This window comes from Heterodontus francisci, chromosome 35, assembly GCF_036365525.1.
Source record: "Heterodontus francisci isolate sHetFra1 chromosome 35, sHetFra1.hap1, whole genome shotgun sequence".
Lineage (NCBI taxonomy): Eukaryota > Metazoa > Chordata > Chondrichthyes > Heterodontiformes > Heterodontidae > Heterodontus > Heterodontus francisci.
Window position 1 is genome coordinate 44,013,667 of NC_090405.1, and position 14,416 is coordinate 44,028,082.

Here is a 14,416-nt window from a genome sequence, read left to right on the forward strand (position 1 = left end):
ATAAATGCCACTTTCCTTTTGATTCTTTTCCCTATTTTTGGCTTTACCGAAGCCTCCTCTTTCTCCCCCTTTTATTTCTCACAACCACATGGGTGGGAGAGGGGTGAAGCAGACTGGACTATAGGCTGGACAACAGCTGTTGTAATCTTGCATCGAAGCCAGTTGACAGGAAGTGCACTTGTATCAGGGTGGGATGACTGTATCCCTTGCTAAATGACTCTTCATTTGTCCCAACACCCCCGCTCCACTCAAAGAAAGCTGATAATAGATACTGGATGTGGAGCAGGAGTTGAGAACAGTTTTGTTGGCAGTGACTAAATGAAGGGACTTGAAGTGAGGTTTTAAGGATTCTATTGAAGATGGGAAGAACCATGGTAAGTCAGAGGGGTGTAGGAATAGAACTCCAGTATACACAGTGAGATGTACAAGTAATGGCACACCAGAGGGCGGGAAGGGTGAAGGGAGAAAATGGAGCCCAGGGACTCCAAATTATAACACCTGGTTGGGTGATCTGCACCCTGATATACCAGCTGGTGGTGAGATCAAATACATTCAATACATTTTCCAAATAATGATAAAGGAGAGATCATGAAAGCAAAGGAGAAGCCATGGCAGAGAACAGTGGACAATGCCCCTTCGTAAATAATAGGAAATAATTAATGTGAACAATTCTCCCCTCGAGAATTTCTTTTTTGGTCACAGCTCCATATGGGTTTTTCTAGTTTTACAGAGTACCAGGTGTAATGTTCGTACTCCATGCAGCTTGCTGTCCATGCAAATATCGTGATATACTTAAGCCTTTGATTACAGTCCAAGTATTTGCTCATATATAGTCATAACGATCACACTGCTGTCTCTTACAAGCTGCACGGTGCAGCCTATGGCAAAGGAATCTATCTCAGCCCAATCTCCAGCATTTCTTTTGGATACTCAGGTAAGTGACTTTTCTGTGCACCTCACTTCAGCTGCTTCAAAGGAAGTTTAAAAATCTGTCATCAGCTCTTATATAACCCTTTCTATTTTTCAAATAGTCAAACATTTCAATTCACTCTGTTGCAGAAACAATTGCAGGGCTGATTACAATAACTCCTAGCTGCACAGTTCTGGAATCAGGCACATACACTATTAAGGATTTGAGTGGTGAATTCCATTTCAGATCACGGTACCACAGTGAGAACATTCACTCGTCTGTTATGCGGTTGATCATTGCCCAAAAACAGTTTGCAAACAGTACAAAATATTGAAACTTTTTGGTCATTTAACAGGTGAAATTATGCTTTGTAACCAACACCTTTGTTTTAATCTATTCATTAACCAATGAAGGCAGTTTTTAAAAATGTGTTCATGGGATGTGGGCATCACTGACCAGGCCAGCATTTATTGCCCATCCCTAATTGCCCTTGAACTGAGTAGCTTGCTAGGCTATTTCAGAGGGCTTTTTTTTTAAAGAGTCAACCACATTGCTTTGGTTCTGGAGTCACGTGTAGGTCAGGCCAGCAGATTTCCTTCCCAACAGAACATGAATGAAGGCTTCTACAACAATTGACATGATTACCATTAGACTAACTTTTTAAAAAAAAATTCCAGATTTACTAAATTCAAATTTCACCATCTGCCATGGTGAGATTCAAATCCATATCCCCAGAGCACTAGCCTGGGCTCTGAATTACTAGCCCAGTGACATTACCACTGTGCCATCATCACAGAGCACAGAAGAACATCATAGAAGTGTGCCAGTCTGTTCATTACAAAAGAACGGCTGAGAGCAATTTCAACCCCTTCAACTTCAACTGACTCTTCTATTTTTAACCTCTCGAAACACTGTGGCTCATTGTCTCACTCACTGGGAATCTCAGTTGGTGCTGATCAGTCCAGGGGACCAACTTGTGACAAAATATACATAGAAAGTAATGAACTGGGTGACAGACACTGCTGGTGCATTTAAAGGAATACCACAGGAGAAGGCTCTGTACTAGTCTTGTCCTTGTAAGATACCTTCCAATGATTGGATCTTCTTTTAAAGAATGAAATGTACACATGAAAACTCAACACATTGCAGTGCAATCAAGAAGCTAAGCTCCATCTTTTGCTCATCAGATCAGTACTGGACACACTTTGCTATTGGCTTTGCTGGGATTTCTACAAAACTTGCCTAAAATGTGATGGGGAACTTTCAATAAATATAGAGGAACTTAGTATGGTCTGAAACAGGGCATCTCTGCCATTACCCATCCCAGTGTGAGGCATCTTATTAGCTTCATCAGCCTTGGCGCAATTCCTAACTTAACCCAAAACCTTTGCTTGGCCACGCTGTTAGTAGATATGAACTGATCTGAAGAGCAATGCATTCTGAGTGAGTAAGAGCAGGTGACTGCACTGCTAATAAAATATGTAGTTTATAGAAATTATTGTATTAGCATATGACATCTTAAAATATTCACATGGCATTCCTCCATCTTGTTATTTTAATGGAAGCATTAACCCATTCAATATAAATGAATCTACATCTCTTAAAATAATGGGGATAGCATTGTCAGTGTTTGCACACTAGTGTTACAGTCATTTCTAGCCTTAAAATATTTTTCACAGTAGACACCACCTCTATCATAATTTTAACAGGAGCTCAAATTCTTTGTAAAAACAATGGGAGCCTTAACCAATAGCTTCTTTTCTATGATTCTTGCCTCCGGTCTAATTTTCCACAGAGGCCACTGTTTGCGAAGCTTAAATACTTTATCTCATACTGAATACTGAAAACCTGTCTACCTCCATATTACACGAAAACATGGGGAAGGCTTTCCCTCTTTGTGTGCAGCAAAATCAGAAACTTGTTCTTTTGGAACGTGCTTATGATTTTGAAACACAGCTCAAGAGACAATCAGCTCCATAATGGTTTGACAACACACAAAACAGATTTTATTACCTCTCCAACTCAGTTCTGTCACTTGATGTTTCTGAACTTCGTGTTGGCTTGTTTGGTCATGTGTTTGTAAGGTGAGTGTGGCCTGTCTCAAACGTCTAAAAAGATCACCCACCCACGGTGACCATCAAAGTCTAGTCCTAACAATTACATAATGGTTGAGAATTGGACAGAATATATTTTAGAAGACCATCTGCCTAAGTAATGACCACCTATGGAAAAGAATCCTCCTGGGTGCTGTATATAGGGATTCTGTAAATACGTTCATGAAAGTTTCCTTTGTTTGGTATTTCTGGTGAAATTATAAACATTCCAGAAGAAAGCATTCGCAATGTGAGGAAATCTTAACAGACACAGTTCTTGCTACAAATGGCAATTTTTGCTCCCTGAAAATCTTCCCGGGGACGGCCAATTGGACTGATTACACCTGTCGATTTTGAAAGGAGCCCTTTTCATCTTAATATTGGCCTAATTCTTGCTTTACTTTGATCACTGTAACTGGCAGATTTCCTTAGGTGCTTCATTCGATGTTTCTTGCAAAATCTCCCATCTTACACTTTTTACACAGACCCGACCCGACATGGAGTTATCAATCAATAAATAATGGCTATCTTGTTTTAACATATTCATTGCATAACATGATGCAGGGCTAGAGGTTGGTTTATCAACTATATCTATTAAGATCAGGGCATTTACCAACTTCTGAACAACTAGTTAAGATGTTTTTCCTCATTCTTATTTCTTCTCTTGCTAGAGTACAATTTCACGTGACCATTCTTCACATGTGAGACTAGACATTGATTGACCATGGCATTGGGAGAGGAGAGGAGCAGGGCTATTGAGAGACAACCCCAATCCTGTCTTCTCCTGACATCTGCACAGCCACACTTTTCAACGAGAGTCACTGGATAATGATTAGGAGTGGGAACCATGCTTGATCTTTCACCGCTTTCCATCCATGCTGAGATTAACTGCAGTGTTATCACTGCCACTCTGGTTGAGGCCAACCATCTCAGCAGAGACTGGGGAATGAACCCCAATCTTCCCTGATCTATATTCCACTTGGTGAGGGACACGCCTGCTGAGCCATCATTAAATTGACCGAAAATATCAACAAAAGCATGGAAACAAAGACGCAGACTAGTTGACAAAGTTAGTGTGTAGCAGTCATCAAACGCTAAGCTTTTCTGGCTTTGCATGTATATCAGATGCCAGAATGTTATTGTTGTTGTGATTTATTAACCCACCCTAACCCAATTAGGTAAGTGTGTCAAGCAATGTTCCCGCTACGCTCTACGGCCACGCTAAAAAATTTAAAGGAGCCGTGTACTTAAAGAAATTGCCCACGTGCTCAATAAAAATTACAGGGAACATTGGCGTTGAAGGGTATAGATCAAAGGTAGGTAAATACAATTTAGCTACAGATCAGCCATGATCTCATTGAAAGGCAGAACAGGCTGAAGAGGCTGAATGCTCAGCCTACTTTTCAAGGTCCCACTCCTGTTCCTATGTAACCTCTGATGCCCAAAAAAATTCACAAAAGATCAGTTACTTGTAAATGACATGGAATAATAAGAGTTAATAGATTCAAAATGCACTGACGTGAACTAACGCGCACATAGGGACATTGGGGTGTATTTTCCAACCAGTGGTGTTCCAAACACAAGCACTGAACATACCCGGTGCCTTTTTTTTAAAAAAAGCAGCATTAAAAAGCTCAGAGATTTTTACATTAAGCATGTGTACACGAACAGTTCCAGTCAGTCAGAAAACAGACCCCAGTCAGAACGTACACCCCTTTGCATTCTTGCTGGTGTTTCCTATATCCGTTTGGTGAAATTGTTATAAAGAAATAGCACTGTGATCATTCTGCCTTTTGTGAAGAGGGACAGTAAACAAGAGTTTCCTTTGTAGGAATGGGCAAAGGGCAGCATCGCATGCCATCAAAGGATGAACTGGTACTCCGTTACAACCGAATGAACACGATTCCCCAGGTATTAGTACCACACTTCCTTCTTCGTCTCTGTAAAAATAGCCCCTGACTGCAAAACTTTGTAACTATTCATTAACCTAAATATTTCATAAGTCTTGTTAAGGTGGATGATTGAGTAGAAATAATGGGCGATTGGTTTGGGATTTAAACAGCGCAATTTCACCTGTCTGATCGTACAATACAGATGGAAGGCGAATCACCTTTTACAACATTTTAGCTTTCGCGTGCTGCTGTTTTTCTGCTGACTTAAGTACAAGGACATCACAGGTAATTCAGTTCAAAGTGACTGCCAGCCTGGTGCATATTACAATGACATTCTTACGGGCATGCTCACTGGGCAGTCTGGGGTCTGGAGCACAGATGTAATTCTTAGGTGTCCATTTGCTTTGCATCTTTAAGGCCACCGCTCGAGTATTGCCTCAGTTGATCCTCGGGTCAGTTACAGGATGAAAGTTTCTTTAGACCGACGTCTATGGGGCATTTCAACCTGTTATAAGCAACGTAACGATTCTATTCTGCACTTGATTCAGGGTGTTTGCAAAGAGCTTCCTCAGCCCGTCCTCCTGTTTGTAATGTTTGACCCTTGTTTGTTGCAGGAGTTTTGCTCCTCCTGATTACACCACAATGAGGCTTGTATCAAAGCTTACTTTTTCACCTCCAATCAACGTCTTTTATGGCAAATTCTTCTATCCGTCCTTCCAGTTTTTTTTATTTGGTTTATAAGGCTCTGCATCTTTTGGCAGACAAGAATGCAATTATGTTGCATTTATGGGCTGCTTTAAAGGTTTTCTAGATGAGCACTGGGGAGATAATGGGCTTGATTTTCAATCCAGGGTTGGGAACCTGATGCTGGTCCCGACCCTGTGCCACGTCCAAGTCACTGACACAATGCTATTTTGTGATGGAAAGCCACGAACTGGGCCAAAGGTGAGCTTGGTACCCAATTAGCAGCACTGGGCCCTGCACGGAGGTGGGAGCTGGTTCTACATTGCAATGCTCAGAGGCAGACAGCAGCCATGACAGGGCTTGCCATTGCCTTACAGAATGGAGCAGGCAAGTGATCAGAGGGTCAGCAATGTCACTGTGCCTACAAGCGACCAAACAGAAGGTACCTGATCCACTCTTTTTGAATCACTCTTTTTTCACTCACTTTTACTCATCAGACACAGCACTTTATGGCTCCCAGCAGCGCTCCTGACAGCTGACCACTAACGTGCCCCAAACACAACCTTCTTTCAATTGGCCATTTCAGACTGCTCCTTGGAAGCCTTTTAATGAGCTCAGCAATGAGCTCAACTATCACTTAATTTGAGGCGTGCGAGTTTTCCTGCTCCACACACTCCCTCCCACCTTGAAAATCACTTCATATTCCAGAGGTGTTGGCATCAAGTGGCATCTTCTGGTTACGTGACTTTTGATGCATGGCCCACACCCATGTTTGCCCCCAAGGCCAATTGAAAATTCAGCGCAATGGTTCCCAACTTCAGATAACACAGTGGGTGAGCTGTACTTAGTAGGAGGACATAAACTCTGGGTCACCAAGGACTGTAGGATTTATGTACCAGGCTATCCCACATTTCACTTCTGAAGATAGAGATTAAGAAAAACACAATAAAATGCCCCACCTCACAAGCTCAGAGGGAGCAATTTTAAACCCATTTGCCCCTCCCTCTGCCAGCGGTCTCCCAATTTTTTTATTTATTTAGAGACACAGCACTGAAACAGGCCCTTCAGCCCACCGAGTCTGTGCCAACCAACAACCACCCATTTATACTAATCCTACAGTAACCCCATATTCTCTACCACATCCCCACCATTCTCCTACCACCTACCTACACTCGGGGCAATTTACAATGACCAATTTACCCATCAACCTGCAAGTCTTTGGCTGTGGGAGGAAACCAGAGCACCCGGTGGAAACCCACGCAGACACAGGGAGAACTTGCAAACTCCGCACAGGCAGTACCTAGAACTGAACCCGGGTCGCTGGAGCTGTGAGGCTACGGTGCTAACCACTGCGCCACTGTGCCACCCAGTCAAGTTTGTCAGAGACAAATCACAATATCCCTTCTGCTACAGCTGGTCTGAACCAATGAAACAACTCCATTGCCCTGAACTGGGACATTTTGTCCAGAGCTTATTTTATAGGAGAATTTACTGACAGTGGCACTTCCTGTTTCATGGCTTTCATTGTACAATGTTCAGAAACATTACGCAGGAGAATATGGTCTCGAGCACGTTTATGCTGGAGCTGTTACTCGTGTAATGTTGCAAATGTGGTATTAATAAAACTTGCAAGTAGTTAGTGGACAGGGTCCTAGTGCCTCCACAATATCCCACCTGTATTTTCCAGCACTCAGTGTTTCAGGTGCAGTGCAGACCCCAGGTTTTCATGCCTGACTTCCAAGACACTGTAGGGGGTCAGAATGTTGGCCCCATTGTTTCAAAACAAACCTAAAGTAACACTGTTGCAGTTGTACCACCCCTATTGCTATAAAATGAATATAATGTGCTCCTAAAACTGTAAGCAAAAGAATTACAAATAAAAGATCAGTAGGCATTAAGCATTAACCCAGCCATAGTGGGAATGGATGGTTTAGGTCTCCTTCCATAATCATTGTGCCTTCCATCTGGGGGTGAATGAGAAGGTCGCTGCTTTGAGGCATATTGGAGAGTCCACCTTCAAGAGATGTATGTTGAGCCCTGTGATCAGCCTCCTGCTGCATGACTCCTTATCAGAATGAAGCAGATGCCCTCTCCAGGAGTTGTCATACCCAAGATGGGTAAATAGTAAACCACTATGACCACTCCTCCACTCATGGATGTCATTGTTTGACCATCCCTCATGAATTTGGCATCTTCTGAGGTGATGTGGTAGGTTCCTTGCAGAAGTAGTATATTCCCTTTTGAGGTACATCAGGATTATCTTCTATTTGATTGGGTGGTCAAGTCATTTGACATTGAAGGAGATAATTTTGAGCCATGGTAGCAGTCAGGGTGGTTAGTTATGTGTCCCTGTGCTTGGTCATGCCCAACACTGCCTCCTGTTATGAATGATCTCAACAGATAGAAGGCAGCCCTATCCATTACAGGAGTACATTCCCACAGCAGGCTCCCCCCACCCCCCTCTCTAAGTGATTCCTTCATTAATTTCCCACTCTGTTGTTCCTCCCCTTCTGCCTTTTGGGAATGTTTTATCTGAGATTTAAGCGGTGTTCCCATGTATGCATTAACATGTTTTCATTTTCCCTCATACTGCTTCCAATCCAGCTCTCATCACCATCTCCTTTGATATTCCAGTTCGCACTTGGAACTTAACTTTCTATCTGTCGTTTGGCTGTTGGACAATGTTAGCCTTCAGGTGCCCATAAACCTTTGCTCAGTGTTGTACAACTTTCTAGTCACATAAGTTCGGTGGGTGAAACTTGTCTATCGAGTCCTAACCTGTTTCACGTTGTATTGCCTTTAATATTTCATTGCACAGTAATCAGGCAGGAGTGGGCCTTGGATGAGGAGATGGGGGTAGAGGAATGATATTGCCTGGCTCCCAACTGATCACGTGGGTTGACATCCTGCCATCTACGAAAGATGATGGGCACGCAGTAAATGATCTATTTAGGCAGGGTGTCTTCTCTTGGTGTAACTTTGCTGATGGCTGTGAAGGCCAATCCTTGAGAGGCAGGTTCTGCCACAAGTGCTGCACGTGAAGCTGCCAAGTGACGCTGTGAGTTGTTGTTTTTGAAGTTGGCGCCTGTTGCCAGGCTGATGTAGCAACCGGTCATCGTGGTAGTGCACACCAGTCCACAGAATGTATCACCATTTCCCTCTTTTGCCAGCTAGTAACTCCCAGGTGCGACAGTCGACATTTAGAGCCTTCATGACACACATACAAGCATCCTTGAAGCGGAGCTTTGGGGGGCCCACTGGTCGTCTGGCCCTGGTTACCTCACCATACAGAAGGTCCTTGGGCATGTTACCATTTTCCATCCTGTGGATGTGTCCGATCCACGAAAGCCATCTCTGTTTGATTAGTGCCAACACACTTGGGAGCTCTGCCTTTGAGAGGACTGCTGCATTTGCGATTTTGTCCTGCCAGGATATATCCATAATGCACCGCAGACAACGAAGATGGAAATTATTGAGCTTCTTTTCCTGGTAACTGTAAGCCGCTCATGTTTCACAGCCATATAGCAAGGTGCTGAGAACACAGGCCTTATAAACTATTATGTTGCTCCTAAGGGTCAGCTTGGTGTTATCCCACATGTGTATCGCAAGTTGCCAAAGGTGGTAGCTGCTTTCCCTACACGTGTATTGAGCTTTACATTAAGCTTTACATCAGATTGTTTGTCACCATGGACCCAAGGTAACAGAATTTGCTGACCACTTCCAGGGATGTTATTTAGTGTGATCAGGGGAGGAAATGCAACACCTTGTCCCATGACTACAGTTTTCTTGACGCTTATAGTCAAGGAGAACAAGTTACAGGCATGGGAGAGACAGTCCATGAGTCTTTGTAGCTGAATTTCCGTGGGAGCGACAAGCACACATCATCAACATAGAGGAGGTCTCTGATCAGGGCGCGATTTTTTTTTTGTCTTTTCTATCAGCCTTGATAGATTTTAGAGCTTGCCGTCTGACCTAGTGTGCAAGTAGTCTACCTGATCAGCTGCAGTTGGGAATTTAATGGCTTTCTAACCACCTTCCTTGTGGCCATATAGCATCTTAATTTGTTACTTTAGCTGCTTTCAGGCTCTGTGGAGAGTTGGGATCCAGAGCTGTCACCTACCTGATTGTGCAACCACTGCAAATTGAAGGTGTTTGAAGAGTGATGTTTCATGGGTGATTTCTGGACGTGATAGAATGACAAAAGATTTACAGCTCCGCAGTCTCCTTGTTTCAGTCACCTGAGAGAGTTGGAGAGGAATTCTCCACAGTATTTTCTTCCCTTATAGGCCCTGGGTTTTTCTTGTCTCTCCTGGGAAATTACATGGCTGTTGGAGAGGAGTAGGAAATGTCCAGTCACAATTCTCCAGCCATCATAAGTGTAGGGTAGCTTGTCATTTCCAGTCCGTCATTGTTTGCTTTTAGTCGTTCGGGGGATGTGGGTATCGCAGACAAGGCCAGCACTTATTGCCCATCCCTAATTGCCCTTGAGAAGGTGGTGGTGAGCTGCCTTCTTGAACCACTGCAGTCCTTGGGGTGTTAGAAAGGGAGTTCCAGGATTTTGTCACAGCAACAGTGAAGGAACAGCGATATAGTTCCAAGACAGGATGGTGTGTGGCTTGGAGGGGAACTTGCAGGTGGTGGTGTTCCCATGCATCTACTGCCCTTATCCTTCTAGGTGGTAGAGGTCATGGGTTTGGAAGGTGCTGTCAAAGGAGCCTTGGCGAATTGCTGCAGTGCATCTTGTAGATGGTACACACTGCTGCCACTGTGCGTCGGTGGTGGAGGGAGTGAATGTTTGTAGGTGGGGTGCCAATCAAGCGGGCGGCTTTGTCCTTGATGCTATCGAGCTTCTTGAGTGTTGTCGGAGCTGCACCCATCCAGGCAAGTGGAGAGTATTCCATCACACTCCTGACTTGTGCCTTGTACTGCTGGACAGGCATTGGGGAGACAAGTGTTGAGTTACTCGCCACAGAATTCCCAGCCTCTGACATGCTCTTGTAGCCACAGCATTTATGTGGCTGGTCCAGTTCAGTTTCTGGTCAATGGTAGCCCCCAGGATGTTGATAGTGGGGGATTCATGGTGATGCCATTGAACATCTAGGGAAGATGGTTCGATTCTCTCTTGTTTGAGATGGCCATTGCCTGGCACTTGTGTGGCACAAATATAGCTTGCCACTTATCAGCCCAAGCCTGGATGTTGTTCAGGTCTTGTTGTTTGTTCGCAAGTCCCATCTTCAATTAGAAGGAAACCTGGATGTGTATGTGAGCAATTTCAAGGCTAATACCATCCCCATAGCAGTGACATTACAGGATACATCCTACTTTAAAAATCCATTCATCCTCCCTGCACCAAATAACAATGGACCTGAAAGCAAAAGATCAGTGTCTGTTTGCAATCTCCCCGAGCACGTAGTTCAGTTATTTCGTGTGTTATCACCTGACTAATATTTATATATATTTCTTCTACAGACGAGACCCATTCAGTCCAGATTCCTACAGAGTCGAAATCTGAACTGTATAGCACTTTGTGAAGGTAGGAATCTTCTTTGCTTCCTCCATGGTATATGTGTATCATGTTGCTATCCAGGGGGGTTACCAACACTATTTCCTTGTTTCAGTAATCCCCCCACCCCCTAAATTAAACTCCTCACAAGTGATCTCTTATGGATAATGAACAAGGGACTTATTTTCCAAGGTTGTTTTGTTTTCTGGTATTCATTCACTCAGAGGAAGTTCCTCGTCCTTGTTCACTGTTTTGTGGCGGGAATGACAGCCAGTTACCATGGCAGAGCTGCCCCATTCCTCCAACCCAACTTAATCAAGGAGAAAGTAATTGGGCTGTTTGGGACAGCCCATTCTCAAATATTTACATAGTTGTTAGAAAGAGCTATTACTGAATGACCTTATTATCAATGATAGCACTGGCTCGGTTGAATCTAGCCCAAATAAACGATCCAGGAAACCCTAACATGTTTTCATCAAATGGTTCAGTGTTGACTTGATTTTATCATTATGCAATTTGTTGAGAAGTCACACAATAATGCCGCTTCCTGTAATTTCCAGATTTCTGGTGTGTCCATGAATACAACTATTCTCACAATCAGCAGTTGCATTTCACAAAGCTACATAAGCTAAAGGGCCAAATAACAGCACAACTTTCACTTATATAGGGTCTGTGGTTTAGCGAAACATCCCATGGTGCTTCACACCAGACAAGGAGGTGGGAGGAGAATGGATATCATACAGAAGTTAGCACAGTTATGGGGCAAGTGACTGAAGGTACATTTGAAGAGACAGATTTTGAAGAGGCTTTACAAGATGGGGTTCGATGCAAGAAGGCTGAGGCTGTTTATGAAGGGAAGTCAAGAGTGCAGAATTGTGATGTCTAAAGGCTCAGGCTACTAATGATACAATGGGGCGGGGGATGGTGGTGGGGTGGGGGGAGGGGGGGTTGGCGGCGCTGAGGCTGTGCACAGTAGGGCCACATTGAAGAGTGAAAGATGCAAAATGAACTGTAGAAGGTTCCAGAGATCGAGTCGGACAAGGCCATGGAGGAACTTATGAACGAGGATGAGGATTTTGAAGTCAATGCTTTCGGAGATGAGCCAGTGGAGGTCAGCAATGATAGGTGAGCAAGCTCGTACAGTTTAGGAAGTGAGCAGTTGGAGCATTCCGTCCCACTCTAAGCACTATTTAAAAACTAATCATTCCATAAATATAACCATCAATTTAATGATTGGTCTCTGGAAGTACATGTGTATTTGTAAGAAATTCATGGAAGTGCGTCATTTTTGCAGTGAGGGCTCTACACAGTTTAAAACCCTCTGGATTAAGGCATTTATGCCAACTCCTGACATTTTACTAACAATATTAATCATTAAGAATAAAACTGCTTGAAAAATGGTTGTCATTTAGTCGTCTCCCAGCAACATTCATTGTCCTGAACTCAGCATGACCTTAGCTGAGGTTGCCAAAGAGCTTGTCATGAAATGAATTGTCAATGAGACTGAATACGATCTTACTTTTTTTTAACCAGTCTCTTCGTCATTTTATTTATTTTTTCTTTCTCTTAGTTATAACTTCAAAAGATCTCCAGAAACATGGGAACATCTGGGTCTGCCCTGTGTCTGATCATGTCTGCACTCGCTTCTTTTTCGTGTGAGTAGCATGAACAATATGTGACTGCGTCCAATCTTGATCATCACATCGAGTTTGCCAAGATAAATTGGTCTGATTTCAGGATTATACTTAAATCTGGATTCCTACTAGGGACTGAATATGTTGTCAATTGGTCCATTGTTCTTTAACCACCTAAAGGTCTTGGTTTGAATGTGGACCAGATAGGGGGGCGAATACAGCATGCCACATGGTTTCTGATGTAATATAACAATGTAATTAAGCAATGGGTCTTCACTGCCATCTGAAACTATTGATGCCATATTTTCAGCATGTCTGCATGTCTAATGGGGACAGTAGCTGAGCCGTTACAGTTTTTGACAAGCAATCTCGAGGCTATGAGTTCAAATTGATTTTAAATAGTCTGGTAATTTGTAGGCTGGCGTCTGACTATTATTATGAAAGTTGCAGATTTGTTGCAAAAACCCAACTGGTTCACAAAGGTCCCTCAGGGAAGGAACTGTCTCCCATTACCTGGTCTGGCCTACCTGTAACTTTAGTCCCACACTGCATGGTTGATTCTTAAATGCCTTGCTCACAATCTAATAGACAAAGTGTTCCAGAGTAATCATATTCAGTATTGGAGAGGTCAATAGGCACGAGATTCAGGATCACAGTATCAGTCTCGTTTACAATAAATGGGTTAACAGCTTTGTATAGTATGGGGAGGTGATGGCGTACTGGTATTGTCACTGGACTAGTAACCCAGAGACCCAGGTATTGCTCTGGGGACATGGGTTCGAATCCCACCACAGCAGAAGGTGGAATTTGAATTCAATTAATAAATCTGGAATTTAAAGCTAGTCTGAAACCATTGTCGATTGTTGTAAAAACCCATCTGGATCACTAATGTCCTTACCTGGTCTGGCCTACATGTGACTCCAGATCCACAGGTTGTCTCTTACATACCCTCGAAATGGCCAAGCAAGCCACTCAGTTCAAGGGCAATTAGGGATGGGCAATAAATGCTGGCCTGGCCTGCGATGCCCACATCCCATGAAAGAATAATAAAAAAAGGTTAGAAGCATTAGCTTCATCCACTGCAGTCCAGAGCTTGTACTTTCCAAACTTTCCTCCAGCATAAGTCAGCTCTTAGAATTAACATCATATTTCTCGAGAACAGTTCTGAAGCTCATAACATTGTCCTTTACAGGTATGAAGACGGGCAAGTTGGAGATGCTAACATTAATACTCAGGATCCCAAAATCCAGAAGGAAATTATGCGTGTGATTGGAACTCAGGTTTACACGAGCTGAGTCCCGGAGCGATGCTTAAGAAAAATTCCAAAGGATTCCCCACAGGCTTGAGACCTGTCCCAATCTTCCTATCCTGGCTTTTGCAAGGAGTCTTTATAAATATTTTCAGCAGAAAAGCTTTTTTTTTTAAAGCCGGGATAAGAGAGAAGTCAGACTTAGTCAGTTTGTCCTCCATGATGCATCAGTGCTGTAATGGTGTTATATATATTTAAATATATATATAATTGTGCTTTTTGTATTACTGTATTGTGTATGTTTGACAAGAAAAAAGTCATCAGTTTCATTAAATTATGTGTATGAAAAAAATAAATATTTTGCACAATTTTGACTATTTTGTGATATTTTTAATTGCTTTTTTTTACCTTTAAAGTACAACATTGAGGACCCTGTCACATAATTCTTGCC

At 43.0% G+C, this 14,416-nt stretch overlaps 1 protein-coding gene across 1 annotated transcript in view; it reads left to right on the top strand.

Annotated features, from left to right (window-relative positions):
* The window catches only part of LOC137350537 (protein mono-ADP-ribosyltransferase PARP6), a 70,232-nt gene extending 56,047 nt beyond the window's left edge, over positions 1–14,185 (top strand). The window contains exons 17-21 of the mRNA XM_068015196.1: positions 865–934; positions 4,835–4,914; positions 11,049–11,112; positions 12,653–12,737; positions 13,909–14,185. Coding sequence (XP_067871297.1) covers positions 865–934; positions 4,835–4,914; positions 11,049–11,112; positions 12,653–12,737; positions 13,909–14,011 — 402 coding nt within the window. The 3' untranslated portion in view covers positions 14,012–14,185. The remainder of the gene's footprint in view (positions 1–864; positions 935–4,834; positions 4,915–11,048; positions 11,113–12,652; positions 12,738–13,908) is intronic.
* The last annotated feature ends 231 nt before the right edge of the window (positions 14,186–14,416 follow it).